Source organism: Alligator mississippiensis, chromosome 15 (assembly GCF_030867095.1).
Source record: "Alligator mississippiensis isolate rAllMis1 chromosome 15, rAllMis1, whole genome shotgun sequence".
NCBI classification, from domain to species: Eukaryota; Metazoa; Chordata; order Crocodylia; family Alligatoridae; genus Alligator; species Alligator mississippiensis.
The window spans coordinates 3,938,049-3,963,513 of record NC_081838.1 but is presented as its reverse complement, the minus strand read 5'-3'; the positions used below and the strand labels follow the sequence as shown (position 1 = coordinate 3,963,513).

The 25,465-nt window shown below is 53.4% G+C and overlaps 1 protein-coding gene across 7 annotated transcripts; it reads left to right on the top strand.

Moving 5' to 3' along the window:
- The first annotated feature begins 120 nt into the window (after window positions 1–120).
- On the top strand, window positions 121–24,401 carry SYVN1 (synoviolin 1). Of its 7 annotated transcripts, none has more exons than XM_059718445.1 (17): window positions 121–265; window positions 4,753–4,908; window positions 5,087–5,240; window positions 7,224–7,316; window positions 8,054–8,206; window positions 9,058–9,106; window positions 10,015–10,118; window positions 11,623–11,749; window positions 12,531–12,630; window positions 12,719–12,784; window positions 13,582–13,698; window positions 14,260–14,420; window positions 14,551–14,709; window positions 15,097–15,219; window positions 16,393–16,579; window positions 17,745–17,902; window positions 20,236–24,401. In XM_059718445.1, the coding sequence occupies exons 1-17, from the start codon at window positions 207–209 to the stop codon at window positions 20,388–20,390; spliced, it is 2,121 nt and encodes a 706-aa protein (XP_059574428.1). In that variant the 5' UTR covers window positions 121–206; the 3' UTR covers window positions 20,391–24,401. The 7 variants fall into 7 exon arrangements, with proteins under 7 accessions (XP_059574428.1, XP_059574432.1, XP_059574430.1 ...); XM_059718449.1 differs by having other exon boundaries at window positions 251–265; window positions 4,782–4,908; XM_059718447.1 differs by lacking the exon at window positions 121–265 and adding an exon at window positions 524–610.
- Window positions 24,402–25,465: the final 1,064 nt, after the last annotated feature.

The following is a 25,465-nucleotide window of genomic DNA, read 5'->3' as shown; positions in this document are numbered from 1 at the left end:
GCCTCGCGGAGGCTCCTCGTGCCCGCTGGGGAAGGGCGAGGCAGGTTGCCTGTGGCGCCTGACCGGGCTGAGGACGCACGCAACTCATGATGCGCCGGGAGAGCTGCCTAATCTGCCCCCACAGGACCTAGCAACGGCGGCTCCCTCCTCATTGGCTAGCCCAGGGGATCTTTTTCTGATTGGAGGAGGCGGGCCAGGCATAGCCAATGAGCGAGAGCCACGGGATCCTGCCGAACCTTCGGCGGCGGAGGGTGGGCGCTACCAAGTGGGTGCTCGGGCTGAACCATCCGGAGTAGGGTGGGGGGGAATGGTTCGGCCCTCGAACGGAGGGAAGGGGGGAAGGAGAGTTGGTGGAGTCCGAACTGTGCCACGCGCCGCTCGAATGGAGGGGACGGAGGGGCGCTTGGGCCAGACCACTGGGCGGGACGAGGAGGGGGGAGGCAAAGTTCCTCTCACCCCCCTCCCGGTGGGGCGAATTGGGCGGCCAGGGACGGGCGAGGATGGTAGCGTCCAAGCGGAAGTGAGGTGTCGCAGAGCTTCGGCACTTCCGGCGGGGGAGGAGCGGTGGGTGGTGGTGGCTGCAGGAGTGTCGGGGGCTCTCGGAGCCGGGGTGAGTCCTGGGGGGGCGGGGGGCACTGGGAAGGGTAGGACTGGGAGGGGGAAGGGCTGTGACATGGGGGAGGGACTGGGGGAATTGGGAAGGGGAGGGCTAGAGACTGGGGGTCGATGAGAGGGGCAGGAGCTGGGGACTGGGAGCACTGGAAGGGGGAGGGGTTGGGGACTGGGGGGAATTGGGAAGGGGAGGGCTGGGGACTGAGGGGGCAGGGAGCCGTGACAAGGCAAGGCAAGGGGCTGTGGCGTCCTTGTACTACCAGGTTGGGTTACGGGCGGTCTGGACAGGGCTGATCCTGCCGCAGGCAGGGGCTGGACTAGCTGTGACCTCTGGAGCTCCCTTCCAGCCCCACTTCTCTAGGACCCGGGGACCTGGGAGAGGCAGGGACTGTGACGGGAGCTCGGCGAAAGGGCTGGATGATGGAGTTGCCTGGAACGATTGGGATGGGGCCGATTCTGCCTCTGGCCCCTGCCTGCTTGGACTGGACGTGACCCGGAGCTCCCTTCCCGCCGCGGCTCCGGGGTTCCGTCATTCTGTGACATGGGGCGGGGTGGGGCAGGGGCAGGGGCTGCGACATGGGGGGCTGGGAGCGGACGGGCCAGGGGCGGTGACAGGGGCACTGGGAGCAAGAGGGCAGCTGTGCTGTGCAGGGTGCCTGGGGGAAAGCAGGGGAAACTCGTAGGGAAGAACAGGGGGAGTCCGGGGGACTGGTGCTGAGAGGGGTTGAAGTCTGGGGAAGGAGCATCAGGTCTCAGCTCCAGGGGGATGTGTGGGGGCTGTAGACTTTTGCAGCCTGTTGGAGCAAGAGCCTTGGGAAGCCAAGGCCTGGGAAGGAGAGAGGAGAGACGGGGATGTCGAGGTAGGGGCAGCCTGGCGGCTGGAAGGGGAGAAATCAAGGAGGGGCTGAGTCCTGTGCTATAAAGAGGGTAGGCATGATGGGGGCACATAATTGTGGGGCATCACGGGAGGAGAGAGTCTGCATTTAGCTGGCTGGCAGGGCCTGGGCTGCTCTGGGTAGGGAGAGGGGGGCCAAGTAGCTGAGTTTGGTGGGGGTCTCGTATCCTGTCTTCCCCAAAACATGAGGTGGGGGCGAGTGTCCCAGGGTCTGTATGTGGAGCCATCTGGGCCCTGGAGAAAACTCCCTTAATGCGTTCAAAAGAGGACATCCTTCTTGGAGCACCCCTGGCAGGTATAGAAAAACTCCTGCCACCCCCACTAGTGAATGTCTTTCCTTTATCTCAGACTGGAATGAAGGACAGAGGGGGGCGGGGGCATCCTAAAGTGGAGGGAGGAAAGGTGCTGTGTGCCTGTGGAGGGGGAAGAGGGCAGCCTCCACTGTCCTGTGTCTTCATTGCTTCTCCCCAGCATGCAGGAAGGAAGCCGCTGCCCTTTGCTGTAGCTTGCTAATAGCCAGGGGTTGGGGGGAGTTCCCATCTGCCCTGGGATCTACACGGTTTGAAAGATCCTCCCTGACACAGTTCTCTTCCCTGTCCCCTGCGGTCTCTAGATCAGACCCTATCCAGGCAGGCACGATCCTCTGCTGCTCTGCACAGCGTGGCTCCCTTCCATGAGGCGAGCCCTGGAGTCTATGTCTGGCTGCATGGGTCTACGCTTCAGGGACAGAAGCCAGTTGGCTCAGGGCAGGGGAGAAACTTAGTTATCGGACTGGCCCGCCACTGATCCCTGAATGGGTCTGGCGTCAGCATTTCTCCCCTAAGCTCCTTGCAAGGAGGGGCGTGCTTCGGCTATTAAAGTCGCCTTCAGCTAATTGGGGCAGGCTGGGAAAGCAGGGTCAAAGCACTTTGGCAGCACTTCAGGCTCACTCTTTTTTTTGACTATGGAAAAATCCTAGGGCAGTTCTTTTGGTGCAAAGGCCTGGGAGCACACCAGGGCAGGAGGGGTGGGTGCTCTGGATTCCTAGCAGAAGTCTCTGGGTCTCTCTGGTGAGTCCCCTGTAGGTGTTTGCACTCCTAACGTTGCAGGGGCCTCCCTGAAAAAGGTCTTGTGGCTCCCTGGCTTGAGAACCACTGGCTGAAACCAGAGACCAGCTGAAGGCTGCCTTGTCTTCGAGAACTGGTTTAACTTTAACTGAAGGATGCCTTCCTTGCCTTGGAAAACTGGTCTAACTTTATTCCAGCTGTGCAGGGGGTCCCATAAAAGGCTGCCTGCAGATAGTCTCTGTGAGGTTTATCCTTATAGCAGCTAATACAAGGCACAGTTACCTGAAGGTAAAATGTTGGAAGCAGAGATGTGGATAATAGTAATAATAGTAGTAGTAATAATACAGCAGCAGCAGCACCAATTATTATTACATTGTTTTGTTATGATTATCTTTATCGCTATTATTATTGTAGTAATTATTGGTATTATAGTTATCATTATCAAGATTATCATTACCATGATCGTGATTATTATTACCACTTACTGTTATCATCACCATTATTGCTATTATCATCCTAGTTATTGCTATTATAGTTATCAGTCATCATTATCACAATTATCATTTTATCATCATCATAAGTATTGCTGTTAACATTATTATTATTGCTATTACTCTAGTTATTAGGATCATCATCATGATTATCGTCATCGCTATTCTCATCATCATCATTGCTTTTATCGTTACCATTGTTGTCAGGTGTTATTAGTGTTGTCGTTGCTGTTGTCCTCGTAAGGTGTTATTGATGTGTTATTAGTGTTGAAGTCACAGGAACTGCAGTGCCAGCAAAGGTGGCAGCCAGGAGAGCCTAACACAAATCTTATTTTAAAGAACGACTTGACCACAGGCTCGGTTCGGTGGCAAAGATTCAGCCGAGTTTATTATTGTTTACAGGCACGGCCCTAACACTTTTTGGCCTGACAGGTCCATCAGACCAGGAGTTAAGGCATTTGTACCTGTGTCAAGGTAGTTGGCACAACACCATGCCCATTTGCTCGCATGGGCATACTCATGTAAGGAGTTTGTGCATTAGTCAGGTTTGCTGGTGAAGCCTACTCTGGTCAGTGCTTTAGTGAAGCCTTTGTGCACGCGGTAAATGTATATTGATTGCTGTTCTAGTGAGGCCTACAATCATCGTCGTCATTATTCCTATTATCAGTTATCATCGTTATTGTGATTATCATCATCTTTATTGCTCTTATCATTACTGTTATCGTTATTGCTATTATTATTAGAATATTATATCATCTTATAAGAAACCTGATTTATTTCAATAATAAATCTCTCAGTCCAATGTAAACAAAACTCATTGAGCTGCCTGGATTTGCAACGGTGTAATATCAGTTAGACCAGACCCAGGTGTTATGTCATCAAGATACTTAAAAAGCGAGTGGGCAAGAATAGAAAATAAGTCTTGCAAGACACTATAAGGAAGCGGTGCCCGTTTGAGAGCACTGAGGTGTTGGTGCATGTCCACTGGGTGGACTGTTGTTGCCTATCAGGGAGTTTGTTTGTCGCTCGTCAGAGTCTTTCTGGAGACGGTGGGATATAAATCTAAATCCTAGTACTTCTGGGGAAAAAGGGAGGGTGGCATGATAATAAATACGGTTCTGCCCAGTTCTGGTCCCCACCCCTCCAAAAGGATAGAAAAGAACTAGAGAATGTCCAAAAAAAGGCAACAAGGCTGATCAGTGGCTTCCGTTGGAGGAGAGACGAAAGAGGCTAATGAGAGGGAGAGATGGATGGAGTGTGGGACAGATATATGGATAGGGACAGGCCATCTCACTTCAGAGGCACTTGAGGGGAGATATAAGAAGGGCTTACAAAATACTAAATATAGAACAGAAAGTCAATCGTTTTTTATTATTGACTGCCTCTCACCAGACAAGAACTAGGGATCACCACGTGAAAGTAGTAGGGAGTGGGTTTAAAACTAACATAAAGAAGTTCTTTCTCACCCAACGTGGAATTAAAGCATGGAACTCGTTGCCACCAGATGTGGTGGAAGCTGAGCGTTGAGCCAGATTCACAAAGGAATTGGACATGTTTGGAGGAAAGGGGCATTGGTAGCTATTGAGCACGGGAGTTGGGGATGCAGCCTCTGAATCAGAACTTCCCAGACCTTAAATGCTGGAGGCTGGAAGTGAGAGAGGAACAGGGGGAAAAACTGTGGTCAGACCCAGTTCACTCTCCCTTTCAGCATCTGCTCTCTGCCACCATCTGACACAGGAGACTCGGCAAGACGGAACATCAGGCTGTTGGCTGCATCCCTGTCCCATCCCAGAGGTGGTCGTGGGATCACTGGGGGAATCCCTCGGGGCTTGGCTCCCTCTGGGAGCCTGCTGGCTGCTTTGCTGTGAGTTGGACTAGGCCTGCTGGGAAACAAAGGCATGGGGAGGAGGGGAAGTGGCACAACGGCTGGAGGATGTATCGGCCCCTTGCAATGCAAATTTGGTGACTCCTTTGTCTCTGCTCCGTGTCACTTCTCGGTGTGTCCCCCGGCCCCGCATTTACGGCTGTCGTCTTTCCCGTAGGGCGCCGTGGGCAGCGGAGGCGATGTTCCGGACGGTGATCATGATGGCTTCCAGCCTGGCCCTCACCACGGCTGTGGTAGCTCACGCTTATTACCTGAAGCACCAGTTCTATCCTACCGTCGTCTACCTGACCAAGTCTAGCCCCAGCATGGCAGTGAGTATCGGGCCCTGGCCCCACAGCCGAGGAGTGGGTGGAGAAGGGGATACAATAGCTTCTGGCTACCTCTTTCTTGAGCATTGGTATCTGTCTGCTTGGACACAACCCTGCTCCATAGGACTGGGAGAAGGTCCCTCTTTGACCTCCCCGTTCAGCAACGGCTCGGCTGTCTCTGGCTGCAAATTCATTTGGCCTCTGCCTCCTTTATAGGACATTATGGCCTCATTTCATTGCTTCCCCTTACTGCAGAGAGACCCAGGGGGTTGGGGTTTCCTCCTCTGATAGGAGGTTGCTTGCCCTGATAGAGGAGTGGGAGCCCAGACTCTCCCATCACCAGCCCATTCCACCCCAGCACTGAGCTTGCATGAATCCTGTCAGCTATTCCTAAATACAGTTAACACAGCTGAGCGGGCTGGACCTGCGGTGTGCCTGGCACTGAGGAGAGCCCAAATTTAATAGACAGAGGGTCCCCAAAGCCCCTAGGACTGACTGAGGCAGGTGATGGGCTGGCTGCTGCTTAGTTGCTCTTTGACATGAGCAGAGCAGAGGTAGCATGTTGAGGAGACATTGCATTGATGGCCAGCAAGGATTTGGAGTGGTTGGTCAGGCCAACCCAGCTCAGCACACACAAGCCTCCCTCCAGGACCCAGCCACAGCCTAGGCAAAGCCCCCCTCACTCTCCAAGCCAGAACGAATGGCTCCGTGGGCCAAATCCAGCCCACAAGCCATATGTAGCTGACTCTGCACTAGATCATTAGCCCTGGAGGCTCCGAGAATCATAGAGAAGGGCCAAAAGGGATCTCTAAAGTCATCCAGTCCAACCCCCTGCCTCCCCTCATCCCCATCCAAATCACCCCAGACAAGTCCTCCTTTAACCTCTTCCTACGCAGTCAGCCCTGTCACACGCCTGAACTGGCCCCAGGTAAAGCAGTGGAGCAGCAGTAGCCAGTGTCCTGCTGCTGTGAAGGCTGTTAAAATGTGCTCGGATCCCAGGCAAATCTCTCCCCCACTCCAGTCTATACCAGTCTGACTGCGGGATGAAATTGCTCCTTGCCCCCAAATGTGGCTTATGTGTGTAACTGAGATACTGTTGGGGAAACTGAGTCACCACAGCCACATAAATGTGTCCCCTCCAGAGACGGGTTACACACACGCTGTAGGTTCGGTGCTCCCAGCAGTAGGGGAAGCAGCCTGTGTTGCCCTGCTCCTGGCCTCTGGCCCTGGGTTGGACTAGATTCTTTCTCCATAACCAGTCTCTGAGGCTTCCAGCTAAAAGGCCGGTTACTGCAAGCCGTTGGGGGGTTGACTTCTTGGAGAGGTCAGTCTTCACCCTAAGCTCCTACTCTCCCATTCAAGCCACTTGTTCTTCTTTGCAAATATAACTGGGTAGCTTTTTTGGGCCGGGGGCTTCACTTCTGCTTTCCATTCCCTGGGCGAGCGCGGGGACCGAAACAAATGCTTCCGTGCTGCAGCGGCCACTGCAACCACTGCGACGGCTTGCGGGGGCAGGGGGAAGTGTTTGCGTCAGCCTCCCTGCCACCACCCCGAGTCCACATCTGGCTTGCAAAGTGCCGGCTAAATTGGGAAAGCTGGCGGAAGCTGAATGCGCCTGGCCCTGAGCCGTCTAGAAAGCCTTGCATCTCACAGATGCCTCCTTGCGACCTAAGGCTTTGCATCTATGAGGCCAGAGAACCTTCGGCCTGTGCAGATCTCCTGGGAGGGTAAAGGAAGGCGGCATGGTTCCTTGAAGGGTGGAGGTCAGCCAGGAAAGAGTTCCCGGCAGTTCTGGGCACGGAGGAGTCAGCATAGGGTGGGAGTGGATGCAGAGGTGGGGGTCCTTCTTGTGTTGGAGGGCTCCTGGGCTCTTGTCTAGTCCCAGCCAGCCTGCCTGGATCACCCCCCCACCGCTGGCTCATGTCGTCCAGTCTGGGTCGTGCCTGCCTGACTGTGTTTTTCCCTTCTGCTTCCCCTTCCTTGAAGGTCCTCTATATCCAGGCATTCGTCCTGGTTTTCCTCCTGGGCAAATTCATGGGTAAAGTGTTTTTCGGGCAGCTGCGAGCCGCAGAGATGGAGGTGAGTGGGGCGCCAGTGCCGGGTCTGAGGGCTGGGTCATATCCATTGGTAGCTGCTGCGGGAGGCTGAAATCATACCTGTGTATCAATGATCCCTGTGCTACCATTCTGTCTGCAGGGCATGAAGGGCATCCCTTGGCTTCAGGGCTTTGATTCCTGGCGCTGTGTGGGGAAACTGAGGCACAGAGCAGTCAAGTGACATACACAATGTCCAAGACAGAGACTAGGGCAGAGTGGGGGATGGAACCCAGGTGTCCGGAGCCCCATATATGCAGCAGGGAGTTGGGAACACTGGGGTCTGATCCTTTGCTTTCCCTTCGCTGTTACACCCCAAGGCTCTGGGCCTGTTTTAGCTTGTGCCTCAGTTTCCCTTTGGGAAACTCCCTTTACCCCCTGCAGTACAAAGTGCTACCATATTTCCTTGCATATACATGTTCCAGAATATGCGATGCACTTGTTGCTGAAAGGCAGTATGAAAGATATGATCTTTCAGCAAGGGCATCCAGCCTGTGCATTGTTCTGTTCCCTGTGGATCTTGCAGATTTTACTTCCGGTTTTCCCTGGCAAGTGGTTGAATCCACTCTTACCATATTTCTCACATAATATGCACATTCCAATTCCAAACAGCTGGTTTGAGGAGGGAAAGTGTGTTGTGTATGAGAGAATATAGTAATACTGAGCTGTGGGTGTGGGACAGACGAGTAGTCAGCCTTGATGACTCCTCTCCCTCCCCTTCAGCATCTCCTGGAGCGGTCATGGTACGCCGTCACAGAGACCTGCCTGGCCTTCACCGTCTTCAGAGACGACTTCAGCCCCCGCTTCGTGGCCCTCTTCACCCTCCTCCTCTTCCTCAAGTGCTTCCACTGGCTGGCTGAGGACCGGGTGGACTTTGTAAGTGCATGGCCCCCCAGGGCTGAGCCGTGTCCAGGGAGCCTGCCAGCTGTGTGGGTGGGACTCTTGGAGGTTTTTCTACAGCCCTCCAGGGTGCAGGAGATGCTTGCCATGGTGCTTTGCGGTCTCCGTGTCAGCCGTGCATCTGAAGTTTGTGCCTGTGGGTGGCAGGATTTTTTGCTCTCATCTACTCTGGGAATTGTTCTCCTGGCCAAGCCAGCTGGGCTCCAGGACACCTGACTCTGCTGGCCAATGCCCAGCTGTGAATATGCAAGGAGTGGGTTTGGGAGGGGAGCTGAGGGATTTGGAACCCTTGATGGAGTAGAAACCTGGGAGGAACAGCCAGATATTGGGCTGGTGGGACTGGTGTGGAGGCTTAGAGGGGAGAGAAGAGGGCTGGACTAGATGACCTTATGAGGTCCTTTCCAGCCTGACTTTCCTGTGATCCCGTGATGGTGACCTATTGAATCACCGCCAAGCCGGGCTGGTAGGGCCTTCAGGGGTCATACCAGCCCTGTCTGATCCAGCCCAGCACTTATCCCAGCACCGAGGCCTTTCTGAGCTGCTCATCTCCAGCCTCGGTTTCCCCTGCTCCCTGAGCCCCTTGTTCTTTGTCCTGCCCCTGGCAACCACCAAAAAAAATCTGTCTCCATCCTCCATAGACACCACACCCCCCTGCAGGGGACAGAAAGACCACACAGCCGCCCCCGGCCTGCTTTTCTCCAGACTCACTTTTCCCTGTGCTCTTGTGCGGAACAATCTGGGGTTCCTGGCTGTCTCAAAGGGGATGAAGTAGAGCCTGGGAGATGGCAGCAAAGGTCTTATAACTGCTTGTCGATCCCTCTTTCCAGATGGAGCGGAGCCCCAACATCTCCTGGCTCTTTCATTTCCGTATTGCCTGTAAGTGTCTTTATTCTCTCCCCTTCCCTGGCCTATGCATCCATAACTGTGGCATGGCTAGGCAGCGTTGGGGCTGGGGCCTGTCTCCAGTGGCGGAGGCTGGGAGCTGGGGGTGTGGGACGGGAAGAGCAGGTTTCAGTGGCACAGATGGAGGTGTGTGTGTGTAGAAGGGATATGCAGAGCCAGGAGAGCAGGACTCCATGGGTCAGGATGGAGGGGTCTCAGCAGAGCAGCAGTTGGAGGTGTCTGGAGCCTGAGGCTAGAATAGCAGCTGGGCTGTGGAGTAGGACTGAAGAACACTGGCAGTGCAGGAAAACCCAGGATGAAAATAAGCTCTGTGGGTCATGGTAGAATGGCATCAGGGGACTGCAAGGCTGAGGTAGCTGGCGTGGGGCTGGAATCGGGACAGAAAGGCATCAGTAGAACTGGGGGTCGATGTACATAGCTCAAGGGCAGAATAACAGAGGTGGGGTCTGTGCAGCAGATGCTGGCTGCTTTAGGGGAGAGTCCGGGAGTAGGCCACGGGCAGGAGGGGTTGTGGGTTCCTTTAAGGCTGTGATTTGCACCCCCCACCAGCTCTGTCAGACGCCTGCTGGCCTAGTTAATATAGAAAGTGAACTCTGGAGCAAGTGCTAGGTGGGGCTGGGACGTGAAAGTCTCCCCCAGTCCCATGTGTCGGGGGGGCCATGCTGGCTCTGCACACAGCACTGTAGGACTGGGGTGAGGGGTGTAAACCTCCCCCTCCCCCCTTGCTAGACAGTTGTACCCCCTTCCTCTCTCTGGCAGCTGCACAGGAAGGATAATTTGGGCAGCTGGTTTGCATACGCCAGGCCAAGCGTGCTGAGATGTAACCCGCTGCAGCTCTGCCCCGAGGTCTGATCTCTCTCTTCCCTTCCTCACCCCTGCAGCTCTCATGCTCTTGCTGGGCGTTCTAGATTTTCTTTTTGTCAGCCACGCCTACCACAGCATCCTCACCCGAGGGGCCTCGGTGCAGCTGGTCTTTGGGTTCGAGGTAAGTGGGTCACAAGGGGCCCTGGCCAGAGCCGTGTTAATGCCCGTCGGGATCCATTTCCCTCCAAGTGGCAGTTCTCAGCCTGTTCAGAGCTGCAATGCCTCCACTTTGAATGCAGTGGCCTTCCTGGTTGAGAACCGCTCTTGGTGCTTCCTCCTCATACCCTGGTGCTTCTCAACTGGATGTTGCCTTCAGGTAAAAGTATGCCACATGCTCCCCTACAGAGCTCTCTGGTGACCTAAAGAAGTGGAGCTCAACCTTTTGGCTCTGTGGCCCAGGTGGATGGAGTAGGGTGTGGCGGATCTGTAGGCTGGATCAAGCCCTATATGCTGGTATCTGACCCTGGTTATGTGTGTCCATCAGTCCCTCCTCCTTCCCTCCTTCCACCCCAGGGTGTTAGGATTGGGCCCTGCAGCCTGACTGGATCACATGGCACCCAGACTGGATCTGACCCATGGCTGTAGCCTAAGTTAAGACACAACAAAAACTTTGCATGCGTCTTACGTGGTCCCAAGGACAGTATCTGCAGCCAGGCGTTCAGAAGTTTTTCTGGGGATCTGAAGGTCTTAGCTGCTGAGCACTCCCACAGGTCTAATCTTTTGTGAGTGATTCGCACCCCCTTCTCCCCCTTGGGTTGCCTTGACAGCAGCTGGTCCCTTGCCCCTTGCATCTTCCCGGACTTTCCACATCCTTTGCCCCTTTCAGGATGTTTGTCTGCTGGTTCTTGGCTTTCACAGGTCTCACTTTGCAGTGTAACTGTAGGCCGCCCCCCCCACCATCAGCTACAGAATGAATTAAAGGGCCAGGAACTGCATCTGTTGCATAGCTTCAGAATTAGTTAAAAGGCCAGAGACTTTTGTGACTGTGCCATGGTTTGGCCAACATATTGTAGTCCTTCCCGGTCTGGTTCCTTCTGGAAGCACGGGGCAGTTTAACCTGGTCACTGCCGCCTGCATCGTGGTACACCTTGAGGGGGGTCTTGCAGTTTCCCCAGTTGAGAATCACTGTTTTAAAGGATGCTTTTACATCCCAGTCCCTTGGGCTCTCTCTCTCCAGATCTACCATATTTATTTGGCTACTACATGTCCCCCATTTAACACCCGCACCTCGGAAGGCGGAATAGAGAGATAAAGATTGTTTTCATTTTAACCAAACTGGTCTGAATCAGTTTCCACATTGAATTTTCAGTCACTAATTTCTGGAGGGGGGAGAGTGGGATGTGAATCAGCACGATGAATTCTGTTGCCTGCCACCTGGGTTCTCCAGGCCCTCTGCCTCGAGGTAGAGGTGAGTCTGTTTGCTCCCAGTATCTCTGAGGTTGACTTCAGGCCCCCACTCCCTCCCCCTGAATAACTGCTGCTCTTTGAAGCAGCTGGGAAGCTACAGAGAGACTCTTGCCCTCACTCCATGACTCAGCCCCTTCCCCAGAGGGAGAAGAGCTGGCCCCGACCCCCTCAGAGCCAGCTCACCCCTTGATGCCTCCTCTCTCCCTGTCCCCCCACAGTATGCCATCCTCATGACCATGGTACTCACCATTTTCATCAAGTATGTCCTGCACTCAATCGACCTCCAGAGTGAGAACCCCTGGGACAACAAGGCTGTCTACATGCTCTACACGGAGCTCTTCACGGGTAACCTGCCTTCCCTTAGCCCCATGGGAGTTGGGAGAGCTGTTGGAGGAGGCCAGGTTGGTGCCTCAGCCTGGGGCTTTTTGGAAGCGGGTATTTCTGCAAGATTGTTTGAGAGGCCTTGAAACAGCCCAGCGTGGAAACGAGAGACTCAGCTGCAGTTCCCCAAATCCCATGTAGCTCCTGGGCTCTTCAAACGCATCTAATAACACCAAGCGATTGCTGTGAGCTGGGGCAGTGTGCACAGAGCAAGGCCTCTGGGACTCACAGATCTCTGGGCTTCTCTGGCCCTCAATTTGGCCTGTGGTTAGAAGGATTAGAAGACTTGGTCACCCTGAATCTAACTTATCACCTAGGCTCCAAGGCAAAGGTTTTGAGATGGGCCCCAGCAAACTGGGGGGTTTGGGCAGGTTCCTGGAAGCCATGGTGCTTTAGCTTGTGGGGGGTGACAATGAGTTAGAACCCAGTCTGGGTGGAAGAGAATGGGGAGCAAGTTGGAGCAGGACACCTGGGTTCCCTTGCCCATCTGGGAGAGGGGAACGTAACTCATTGTTGGAGCTTCCTGGGTTCTGTGCTGCGGGGGAGAGACGGGTGTGGGGACAGTCCACCCTTGCTTATTGTCCCCCTAGTACAGCCCCGTAGTCCTCTCTGGTGGATGTGAAGGACCAGGACTGATCACAGAAGCCTGCCTCCCTGATCTGGCTGTGGGGGCTGATAGGTGTTTAAGGGCTGGGTGAGCTCTGCTGGAGAAGGGCTGATGGTTCAAATCTCCCCTCCTCACCAGGCTTCATCAAGGTGCTTCTCTACATGGCCTTCATGACCATCATGATCAAGGTGCACACCTTCCCTCTCTTCGCCATCCGGCCCATGTACCTGGCCATGAGGTGAGCAGACCCGGCCAGCCTGGCACACGCTGTGTTTCCCATCCTGGCGCCCGGGTGCGTGACTCAAGCTGCTAACTTCTCATTCCAGGCAGTTCAAGAAGGCCGTGACGGACGCCATCATGTCCCGCCGTGCCATCCGCAACATGAACACCCTGTGAGTATACAGGGGAGGGACAGACCACTCCCATAGGCTGAAACTACCATACTTTCTCACATGCAAGGTGCATCTTCCTCCCCCAAAAACCAGCTGCTGGGAATTGTGGCGCACAGTATAAGAAATACAGTAAGAGCAGTTTCTGCCACTTTCCAGGTGAAAGTAAAATCCACTCAAGGAGCAGAAAAATGAGCAGCCTCAGTTCTGTAGTTGCCACTACTCAGTTTATACAAGGAAAGACCTCTATTCCTTCCCTCCACATTTCAAAACCAAGGCACCTGCTTAATTCTAGGCTGTATTGTATGCAAGTAAATATGGTATTGGGTTGGGGAGGGGCATCGCACTGAACGCTGTATACACCCCTTGACTGAGATCAGGGGTGCTTGAAGGAGAGTGGGTAGAAGGTGGCCTGTTGTACTGGAGGCTGTGGTCACCCAGTGAGAGCCGGCATTCCTCTCTCCAAAGAGCTTATTGTAACAGCAGATAGGAGGGCAGGGCAGTGGCAGGGTCAGGGGCTTGGCCCAGTTGGGGAAAGAACGTAGCAGTCCTGGCCGTGAGACCACAGTGGCCCTGACTTCTCCCTCAAGCCTCAAGGCCTCGATACAGAGCAAGATGGTTTTGGCTTAAGATATGCCAGCCAGCCTGTGGCTCAGCAGAAACCTGATGGTCTCCTTTGGGTCTGCTCTGAAATGCCCCGGGCCAAGGTGACTCTGTGGGGGTGGCGAGTCTTATTGTCACAGCTTTCCTCACCTTCCCTGCCTGAGATTCTATCCCCCCTATCTCTGCTTCCCCCCCAGGTACCCGGATGCCACCCCAGAAGAGCTACAAGCCATGGACAATGTGTGTATCATCTGCCGGGAGGAGATGGTGACAGGCGCCAAGCGCTTGCCTTGCAATCACATTTTCCATACCAGGTGGGGAAAATCTTGGTGGCATGTTTCTGCCTCTGCCTAGAATCTTAGAGCCCCAGAGAAGCCTCAGAAGAAGAGGCAGAGGGTGGGATTTGATCTCAGTCTTCAGATCCCCAAAGGACAATGACAGGATGGGGATGGGCTTTTCTCTGTGACTGTAGAGGATGGGCTTTGGGGCAATGGCCTCAAGCTGCAGCAGGGCAAACTGAGGTGGCACATGAGGAGGAACGTTTTGACTCTGAGGGGGATCAAGCTTTGGAACAGGCTGCCTAGAGACGTGGTAGACTCTCTGTCCCTGGAGATGTCCAAGAGCAGCTTGGAGACACTTGGTTGGGGATGATTTAGCCAGGGATGGTCCTGCCTTGAGCAGGGGGCTGGATGTGACCTCACGAGGTCCTGTCCAGCCTGACTTACCTACGATGCCATGCCTTGTGTCTGGGCTAGTGCAGATGGGGCTGATCCTGACTCTAGAAGGGGCTGGACTGGACAGGAGTCAGACGAGTGGGTCTCCAGACTCTGGCAGAAGCCCCAACATAAGCCCACGATATCTTCCACCCCCTGCAGCTGCCTGCGGTCATGGTTCCAGCGCCAGCAGACCTGTCCCACATGCCGTATGGATGTCCTGCGTGCCTCACTGCCTGCCCAGTCCCAGCCTCCGCCCGAGCCGCCAGAGCCAGGCCAGCAGCAGCAGCAGCACACGCCGCTGGTGCCCCAGCCCCCCAACTGTGAGTGCCCTGCCTCAGTTGACCTCTCTAAGATGGGTGTAAGTCTGTTTTGTGCCACAGCTGAGGGGTACCAGGGAAACGCAGCTGGGAACTCTGCTTCATGCGCCCCCTTCTCTGCTTGCCTCCACAGTCCCCCAGGGCGTCCTGCCCCCATTTCCTCCAGGGATGTTCCCCTTCTGGCCTCCTATGGCTCCATTCCCACCAGTCCCCGGCGTCCAGCCAGCCAACAACGCCGAGAACCCTGCAGCCGCCTCCAGCTCGCCCTCCACCTCTGGGGCTCAGGCAACAGGTAAGAAACCTCACCCTTCACATCACTGCCCACACTATTACAGAGCAACTCGTTCTAAATCCTGGGATAAAGTTACCCTGCAAGAAACTCCCTTTAGTAACCCTGGGGTAACATCATGGGTGTGTGTTTGCTGTCCTACTCGAGCTAACAACGGCCAACCTGTTTGTCCTTTAATACTGGAATCTGACAGGCATAAAAGCTCACCATCATCCCACCTTGAGTACCTGTGAAGTATCTGAATTAACACTGCCTTGGCTGGTGTGTCTCTGCCTGTTTCTGTCCATGTGTTGCCTGTGTGTGAAGAAACACAGTAATCTCATCGGCCATGCACAGATCACATGGGCCCGTGACCACTTCACCAGGACTCTGTCTTCTTTCTCTCTGCAGCCGGTACCTCACGCCCCAGTGGAGACTCGGCAGCAGGATCAGACACTGCTGCTCCTGCAGGAACCGTGCCAGGCTTACCCTTCCCTCCCCCCTGGATAGGGATGCCATGGCCCCCTCTGTTTGGTAAGCTCTGGGGGGCTGGGGAGGGGGAAGAGAAGGGCTCCTTGATTTCCCTCAACAGAGGGAGATTCCCCAAGGGCTACATTTATCGAGGCCCAAGATCCATAGAATCATAGAAGTAGGGTTGGAAGGGACCTTGTAGATCTTCAAGTCCGACCCCGTGCCTGGGCAGGAGGGAAACTGGGCTCAAGTGACCCCAGCCAGGTAGGCATCGAGCCGCTTCTTAAAGACCCCCAGGGTAGGAGCCAGCACCACTTCCCTTGGAAGTCAGTTCCAGATCCTAGCCGCCCTATCTGTAAAGTAGTTCCTACGGATGTCTGATCTGAACCTACTCTCCAACAACTTGTGGCTGTTATTCCTTGTTATCTCGGGGGGCGCTAGGGGAAACAAGGTCTCCCCCAAACCCTTCTGGTCCCCCCTAGTGAGTTTATAGACGGTCACAAGGTCCCCCCTCAGCCTTCTCTTGTGAAGGCTGAACAGGTTCAGGTCCTGTAGCCTCTCATTGTAGGGTCTGCCCTGCTGTCCCCAGATCATGCGAGTGGCCCTCCTCTGGACCCTCTCAATGTTCTCCACATCCCTCTTGAAGTGGGGTGCCCAGAACTGGACACAGTACTCCAGCTGCGGCCTGACCAGTGTCGCGTAGAGGGGGAGGATCACCTCCTTGGACCTACTTGAGATGCATCTGTGGATGCACGATAGGGTCCAGTTAGCCCTGCCAACCGTGACCTCGCATTGTCGACCCATATTCATCTTGGAGTCAATGTTGACTCCAAGATCCCTTTCTGCCTCCGTGCTCTCAAGAAGGAAGTTTCCCATCTTATAAGTGTGTTGCCGGTTACCACTGCCCAAGTGCAGCTCCCTGCACTTGTCTGTATTGAAACGCATCCTGTTTTTGTTAGCCCACCCTTGCAACCTATCCAGGTCTTTCTGCAGTCTTTCCCTCCCTACTACCGTGCCCACCTCACCCCAAATTTTGGTATCATCAGCAAATTTGAACAGGTTGCTTTTCACCCCGTCGTCCAAATTGCTGATCCAGTGGACGATCCAGTGCCACCAGCTTGATACTTTTGGCCTGGAGCACAGGAAACAGCCTAGTGGTAGACAACAACTAGCAAGGATGCTGTCATCTTCCTGAAGGGAAGCCAAGAAACCCACCTCTCTCCCTCCTACAAACAGGTTTCCCTCCCATGCCGGTGCCACCTGCCGGGTTTGCAGGGCTCACGGATGAAGAGCTCCGGGCCATGGAGGGCCACGACCGACAGAACCTGGAAGCCCGGCTGCAGTGCCTACAGAACATCCACACGCTCCTGGATGCGGCCATGCTCCAGATCAACCAGTATCTCACTGTCCTAGCAACCATTGGGTATGTCTCTGGGGAAGGGACTGTAATGGGGGTTTGCTTCCATGTTACTGGGAAGAGACTGAGGGGTAGAGCCCGAGTAACTTTAGATTGGCTCTCAGGAAAAATGCCTTCCCTGTTTTAGAGCAGGGAAGCAGTAGAATAGACACCCAGGGGAGTTGTGGACTCCATCACTGGAGGTGTTCAAGAAGAGACTGGACAGCCATTGATCGGGGTGATCTAGGCATAGCAGTGTCTCAGTGTCTATGTTGTAGTAAGGGGATGTTCTAGGCTTCTGGGCTTTGCTGGTTGCTCCCTTCCCCCTTTCTGATGCATGTGTCTGTTTTTAAGCCTCCCTCAAAGGCACTAGATGCTGGCTGCAGCCCAGGATGGGGATGGGGACTCGGCTCTGCCAGTGCCCCTGCTGGGTTCGAACCAGAGGGTCCTGGCTACAAGGTCTTGCCTCTCTGCTAAGGGCAGACCAGCACTGTCTTTGAGGTCAGGAAGGAATTTTATCCTCTGGTTGGATTGGAGGCCACACTCCTCCTCCTTCCTCTAGCGGGGGAGTTGTGGCCTCCACCTGGGATCATTTTGAGTGTATATTGACAACATTTCACAAAAGCAGGATGTTGGCTGCCATGGTTCCCCTGTTTTCCCTGTGGCAGGTTTGGGTGTGGCGTCTGTGTTGTGTCAGGGTTGATGGTAGTCTTATGTCGAGTTTAAATAATGGATTTGTACGGGGTGGTTTGGACAAGGCTGATCCTGCTTCAGGCAGGTTATTGGAGTAGATGTGACCTCTGCAGGTCCCTTCCAGCCCTGCTTCTCCATGATTCTATGAAGAGTGAGGACCCTTTCAGACTAGGACCTTCTGAGCTAGGAGTAAAAAATCAGGGGAGGAAGGTGAGGTGAGACAGCTGGCATCAAGCTATGGACCTACCCCTGTTAGAGACCATAAGCATCTGATGAGAGACTCCTGTTAATGCTCTGAGTCTCTCAGGCAGCCTGGTGGTGTGGGTCAGCCTTTGGTGAGGCCTGCATTGATTGTGCTGTTAGCAAAGCCTCTGTGTGCATTGCGTATGTGTTCATTAGTGTTTCTGTCAGTTAATATTCAGAGGCTTACATGGTGGGGCCCATAGGAAGTAGATGGGCTGCTCTTTGTCCTTACTTTACAACCCTCTCCTTTGGACAGGTCACCCCGTCCTGCCCAGCCCCCCAGCACATCCACCTCGACCCAGGTCCCCCACACTGATGAATCCACCACCTTGCCTTCGCCAGACAGCACTACGCCTCCGGTGGCATCTCCAGAGGGGGCCACATCTGGTGAACCGGATTCAACAGGTCAAACAGGTAGAGGAAACAGAACCTATGATGCATTGTGCTGCCTATCAGCCCCAGGGGCCTGAAAACACCGCTGCCAACTTCCTCCATAGCACTGGAGATTGCCAGGGGCTGTGTCAGACAGCTTTCTCACGGCCAGCCTATGCAGTCCTGTGTCATCCCTACCTCTAGGGTAGGCGGCATCTCTTGGGATGAACCACCCCATTCAGACGTCTGCCACTGAATGAGACAGGCCAGAGGGCTTGTCCAGTTAGCTGGCGATTCTTGATTGGGGTCACACTGTTACCCAGAACCCTTGGATTGGGCAGTGGGGGGAGTTTCCCCTCCGCTTGTAGGGCAGCCATATAATTTTGAAGAAAATCCAGGATGGGTAAGGGGGACCACACGCACACACCCGCCCACATCCACACCTGGCTGCAGCCCACCCCCTGCTTCCAGCTGCTGCACAGGAGGAGCTGGGCCAGGTACGTGCAGGTGGGGTGGTGCCACCAATCTGGGACTTTTGCTTCCATTTTCACCCACCATCTGAGGCGGCCTATGAAATCTGGGACCGTCCCAGCCAATCGGGGATATATGGTCACCCTAACTAATGCAGATAGCACACACTCTTATTCTAATCAACGCATTAGTTGCCTTGCAAGCTAGCATTGCTCCTTGTCCTGTTGATCAGACAGTTCAGGGACATTCAAGGGCACAGTCCAGCAGTCCATTGACCCTTTGTTCCCAGACTGTGTTTATACCATTTGTTTCCTCCATATCCATTATTTTTCCTGCTACTCTTACTATTGTTATTACTACTACTGCTGGCTACTTAAGCCCCTGCCACACGTAACATGTATTACACAGTTCACTGGTGCAGTACATTTAGACCAGCCATACATGCAAAGTGATTATCACTAAGGACCTACTTAAATTGTAGAGAGAGTAAACAATTTTGGGGTTGGTCACAGCATAAAGAGCAAATTCCATGGATATTTCCCAGATGTGCTTCACTGGCTCTGCGCCTTGGCACTGATTGGTGGAGAGGCCCCAAGAGGTTGGGGGGGGACAAGGGAGAGGCCACCATTTTGTCTGCTGCCTCACCAGCCAAAGCCTTCCTCAGCGCCCCTGCAGGCGGGTTGCCACGCTGGGCTGCAGCAGCAGTGAGGATAGCCATCTCTCGCTGGGACTCAGCATTTTATTTTTCAGGTGTTTTATTTAAGCTGATTTCACAGACAATCCCAGATTTCACAAATTGAGTAGACCCCTAGTTATCTCACAGTTAACTGGCTTATTGTGCAGTGAACTTAGATCGGCCACATACATGTGCAAGGTGATTATCATGCCATAAAAATGGCCATCCAGCTACAAAGTCAGTGCCTGGAAATGTAGAATAACTTTGTAGCTGGTTCCTATCCAGTTTTAATTGGAGCATGTGGCAGCGCCCTTCCAGCCTATTTATACTGTAAACACTCCTACCTGCTTACCTTTCTTATCACATACCTGTTTTATCACGCATCCTCTTCTCCCTGCTGTCCATTGACAGTGCTGATGCCTTGACAAAATTCCTAGCTGTTTGCTCAGCTGTAACCAGATAGCGGCCTCCTCACTAGCGTGGTTGCTATGTAACCCCGCGCAGGAATGGACACTGGTATTTTTATGTTTACACCAGGATCCCTCCCCGTGCTATGATTGCCTCAGTTGAGGGTGCTGCACAAGAGCAGCGCTGCTAGATGTAGGTACACGCAATCAACACAGAGATTTCCAATGGGAATCCAGTGTCTGGACCTTCCCATCTACCTGTGTCTTTCCAAGCTCTTTGTACCAGAAGAATTGTTCTAGGACAAGGGTATTCAGGCCTCAACCAACTGGCCAAATCCAGCCTGTGGCCCTGTATTGTCTGGCCTACAGGGCTTCTCGTGGGTCTGGAAGTAGGAGAACGTTGGCACTGCTCCTCTACCACCAAATATGTGGACTCATGGGGAACCCCAGGCCCTGTGCTCTGAATCTGCCTTCTGATCCCAGTACACAGGGCTGAGGAGTGGTGGTTCTGGGTCCCAGGGTCCAATTCTGGCACATCAGGGGCAGCACTAGGTGCCAGAGCCCAATTCCAGCACACGGGGGGGGGCGGGCGGGGGGGGGAACCTGATCCTGGCATGTGGGGTTCCATCTAGCCCACAGATCAACCTGGCTTTATGCACTAGCATCTTTTGAGGGGAAAACCTTGATTCTAAACAGGTTGCGAGCCATGGTCTTAGCTGCTTGTGGCCAAGTCTTGCTGCTCTCCATCATGAGGTGCCGGCAGGGAGAAACTCTGCCCCCATCAATTACTGTCCCCCATTCCCTGACTGATTCCTTTGCAGATCTGTCTGGCCTGGGGGGTGCTGAGGGCTACACGCCACCAGGTCCTGCCCTCGAGGAAGAGGAGGAGCTGTCTTCATCTGGGGAGCCCGACACGGCCGAGCTTCGCCGGCGCCGGCTTCAGAAACTGGAATCACCCCCTGCCCCCTCACACTGACACCCCTCGGAGCCCATCTTGCCCAGTGACTGGTATTTTTGGCTCGTGACTTTGTTTTCTCTTCTCCGCCCTCCCTAATTTGTTTAAAAAGAAAGTTTAAAAAGAAAAAAAAAACATTAAAAAATAAGACAGACACGCAACGTCAGGGGCCACGGGGCCAGGGACCTCGACGGGCTGAGACTAACCCACCCCAGCCAGCGGAAGGAGGAGGCCACAGCCATGATGCTACGGGTTTGGGGGGGTTGGAATGGACTCTGCCTTTTTGTTTCTAACTTAAAACCCCACCCTCGAATGCAAACCGCTCTGTAGCTGTTCTCTCGTCTGCGATTTCACACTTCCCATTCCAGAGCCTTCTTCCACACAGCTCCCTGCAAATTCCCTTGGGAGTTCACGGTACACAGGGCTGCTGCGACAAGACCCTGGGGGTTTCTGCAGCATGCCACTCATCTTCAGAGGGGGGCATCTCCACAGTCTGGCGAGCTGCTCACAGCTGGGGTTTCTCCTCCGATGCAAGGTCTTTTCCTGCCTCGGCCCAGTTGTTTCTACCTCTCTGGTGCCACATCAGTGGAGTCTCGCTGGAAGAGGCCCACGAGGAGCCGGCTTCTACAGGGAAGGAAGTGTATGTCCTTCCGCATCTCCAGGTTGAGGGGAAACAGTCTCACCTTCACATGCAGAAAAGAGCATTTGGGAGCTGGCAAAGCAAGGGTTGGGGAGTCAGAAATATGCATACCTTCTGAGAACACCCTTCCAGCGGGCGTTGCTCTGGGTGCCATTGGGTTAGGCTGGCGTGCAATGAGATCAGCACGAGGTTTCATGCTCTTATTTGCTGTGATTCAGGAATCTGTTGGCGCAGGGAGCGTGGGTCGGAGCAGATGCAGGGCTGTGGGAAGCCAGGACCGAGTCGTGGCCTGGCTTAGACATCCCTTTGATGTCCTTTCCTTTTCCAGCAGGGGAGGGGTCCCTAGAATTCAGCTCTGTGGTTGCAAGTGGCTTCAGTATTGATCACGTCTTTGCCAACACCCAAAGAGTTTGGCCACGCGGCCTTGGTGATGTGATAGGCCTCTTGGTGAGGATGATAAACCATACAACCATCCACCCTCCTCCAGTGTTTGGCTGTCCGTATCATGTTACAGAACCCTTGAGACCCGAGTGCTGGCAGGGAAACTGGTTCTAGCACAGATAGCGATGCCCGTACTGGTTACTCTGGTGTTGGCAATATACCCCCTTCCCTTCCCTCCTACCTTCTGCTTCTCCTGTTCCCAGCATCTGAAAGCATGGAGAGTTGGTAGGAGTCCTGAGTCCTGGGGTAGGACAGAAAGAGAGGGTGCTGGGCGTCATCTCTATTCCTGGATTCTCCAGGGTCAGTTGTTTTGGATCCTTTCTTGTAGGGACACCCTACGGACTTGGGAGACAGAACCCTTTTCCCTTCTCACCCTGAGCCTCACTGGGATCAGACCAGACCCCACTTGGGGTTCTTCTCCCATCAGGACTTATATTGCAGCCGCCTTTCTCTCTCCAGTGACCTCACAGCAGTGATCTCACAGCTGTCTTCTCCAGTTTGGTTCCCAGGGGTCTCATGCAGCTCCTGACAGTAGGTCTGCTCCCAGGACCTGAAACAGTCACCTCTGTGTTCATTGGGTTTTGTTAGTAGCAATCGCTCCAAATGTTAGGGTGGGCTTGGGGCAAGTTCTGTCTTGCTGATGGACAGTATTAGCAATGGGGGCACTTCCGGGGACAACCACTTCTCCTGGAATAAGCCAGGAGGAACTTTTCCAGGAGCCATTTCAGCCCAGCTCCCCCAGTCTGCTTCCCCGACAAGGCTGTGTAGACCAAGGAAGGGGCGTGTTAAGGATGTTTGACTTCTGGTGGGTTGTCAGCAGCTTTGATGTCTGTGTTGGAGGTGGGGTTTTGCTCAATTTCGTCTAACCTGATTCTCTCACCAGATTTCCACAGACAAATCCATGCAACTCTCAAACTCCTCTGTACTGGCACTTTAACTGCAGCATTGCTTCTGGGCACTGAGTTACTTTCTAGTGGTAAACCATCCCTTTCCACTAGCCTTTGAAAACTGGATTGATGAATCGTGAAGACTTGTTGGCTCTTATTAAGACCTTGATATAAAGCATGTTTCATCGGGAGGACCAATCTGGAGGCACTGAGGAGTCAGGTGGCTAGCCTCAGCCAGTGGTGGACTTAGAAGCATCTATGTCACTGACTGCCCATGACCTTGGGCTCCTATGCTTGCTGCAGTTAGAGGCAAGAGGCACGCCACATGTGAACATAATAATGGGTGCCAGAGACCTCCAAAAGGCTCCGTTGGGAAGCCGTGTATGGGCTGGACAGAGCTTAATGTGGTATGGGGAAGCTGTAACAGGTTAGAGCCAGCACAGGATGTATCACTCAATTCTTTCCTCTTCAGCTATTTAACAAAAAAAAAGGCTCCCCCACTCCTACCCCCTTTCCAGGAACGGTATAACTCTTCAGTGCCTCTCTTCAACCCAAGTGGTTTCTAATAGTACACTTATCTCAGGGAAAACGCATTCAGAGACAGTACTTAAGGGTGGGTGAAAATTTCATAGCCCTTCTGGGGAAGGGCAAAAGTAGTCAAGACCTTTTCAAGCCTAGACCTTTCACGATGAGGCATGTGGGGGTTAGCACAGGCTTGATTCAGAATCGCATCGTTTGAGGGCTTTGAGAAGAGGAAGACCATTGCCAAGGGATTGTGGGTTTGGGACTCGGGAGACAGCATCCTGTGACAGCTCTGTGCTATGCATCACTGTAGACGGGCAGCCACTAAGCATGCATCGGGTGTTGTGATAAACTATGCAGTCTCTCCCTTCTGTGCATCCAGCTCTTGCAAAAGGAAAGCTTTGCTTTTCAGGAAGAGCGCAAAGGAGGGGGAAGGGGGATTAAAAAGCTTGAAGAGAATCTCTAGCAGAGTTGGCTTCCTGTCTAGGAGCACGGGCTGGTGCTGTCCTCTTCTCCAGCTGTGGAACATGAAAGCATTACACGGGACTTTGGTAAAAGAAAACTTAGAGTAGCACCTGCTGGGGCAACATCTTGGTGTTTCTCAGAATGATGGAACCAAAGAGCAGTGTCAAGCCCTGTCGGCTCTTCGCTGAATGCTATGAACCTTCTTAAGGAGACGCCATGTTCGTGGGGGCTGGAGAAACATGTTGTTCTTGCAGTGGTCCGCAGCTTGACACTGAAGAGCCCCCAAGCTTGTGTGCGTTCATGGAAACAAGCAGGGTCTCAGCACTAGAACACGTGTCACCTCTGAGGAGAGAGGACTTCTCTTCCCTCGCTAAAGGGATGCTTAAGGTTGGCCAACCCATTCGACGTCTTCCTTGCCTGTCCTCTGATTTCCAAATCTGTCATGGTAAGAATCTTGACAAGCAAATCCCCCCGCCCATGGAAGTTTTTTTGGCTTGTTACCAAAAAAATGATTTTGATCTGAGCAACTCTGCAATAATACATCTGCGTTCCTAGACAACGCTACTCGTTCAGTGTTGGGCGCGTGGAAGGAGAGCAAGCTTGATTTCATGCTTCCAGGGCTTAGTTAGAAGCATCTCAAAAGCAAAAATACCACCTGTTGTTTTAAAGGAATCAATCTCTGGTTGAGTTGAAACATGAGAAGATTATATATATATTTTTGGAAAAGAGCCCATGTTTTTTATGTTGCAATTTTGATAATGCAACCACTTAGCCAGGGATGTGCTAATCTGTGCCACAGGTCCTGTGAGATTTGCCTCCTTTCCTGGAGTTTTATTAAAAGCTGGGGAAGAAAATGTGAGACTGCAGGAGTGGAAACGTTTCTGGCCTGTCACTATCTCTCTGGCTTCCTTTTAACTTCTCTCTTTTACTTTATCTTTGCGTGTTGCAGAGGTGGGTGTTTTTTTGTTTTTGTTTTTTGGAGGAGGAGGAGATGGTTCAGATAATTTAATTTGTAAATACTGTATAAAATTTTAATAGCTTAAATTGTATATACAGCAAAATAAAAATTGCATTAAAGATTGGGCTGTGCTGCTTTGAGGAGTGGGGGTTACACACTTTTCATTCCAACTGACTCCAGAAGCTCTTCTCCACCTTTTATCAGCATACACAGATGTAAGCAGTTCTTGCTCATGACTGCGCTGCAGGCAGATATGAAGACGGTGGAGTCCTGGCTTTCCTGTCTGGTCCTGGCCCTGCTGTGGGGGTAGATGAGAGGAGGAAGAGAATGTTTTCTGTCTCATCCCTGTGCCTCTGCTTGGTTTGCACATCCGTGAAAGGAAGATTAGCGTTCCCTATCACTGGGGGCTTAGCCTAAGGCTTAATGGTGTCATGTTGTAAACCCTTAGGCTCCTTTCTTCTCCAGGTCACGGGTGCTGCACCTAGCTTCTCTTCCAAATGCCTGTAGCTATTGTGACTCCAGGTAGCAGCAGGAAAGCCTATCTGCCACTTCACTTCACTTCCTAGACCAGTGATTCTCAGCTGGGGCGGTGAGGCACCCTGGAGTACCTTGAGATCATTTCAGGGGTGCCAAGGGATGCCAATGCTAGGTGTGTAGATACGATTCACAGGATGAACCTACGGATCCTGACCTGGGTCTTTCGGAGTTCTTTGCAACAGAAGAACTGCTCTGTTATTTTTCTGCACTCACAAAAGGGGGAGGGGGTGAAAACTAAGAGCTGACGTGTTCCCCCGGGGGGAGTCGAACGAGGGTCCTTTGATTCTACGAAGGTCGAGAACCACGGCCCTAGCCCGTTCTTAGCCAGGTCTCTTTACCAGCAAGTCTAGTAACAACGTATGAGTGAAGTGCTAGAGAACGGGCTCGTCCCTCCTTGCCTAAAGCCACCAGCCGAGCTTCCTCCTAACGAGCTTTCCTTTTCGTCAGCGTTGCAGCCTGGCACCCATGCAGTTGAATGCCCTTAGTCCTCCCCCCTCGTGTTCCTGAGCCCTCCTGGGCACGCAGAGGTGAGGATGCTTATCGACCACTCTGGCCTCTCAGTGGAGTGTTTATGATGGCTCCTGGCTGCCTTGGTCTGAGACACACCAGGGAAATGATAGCGCCGCTCACGGCCACTCTGGCCTGT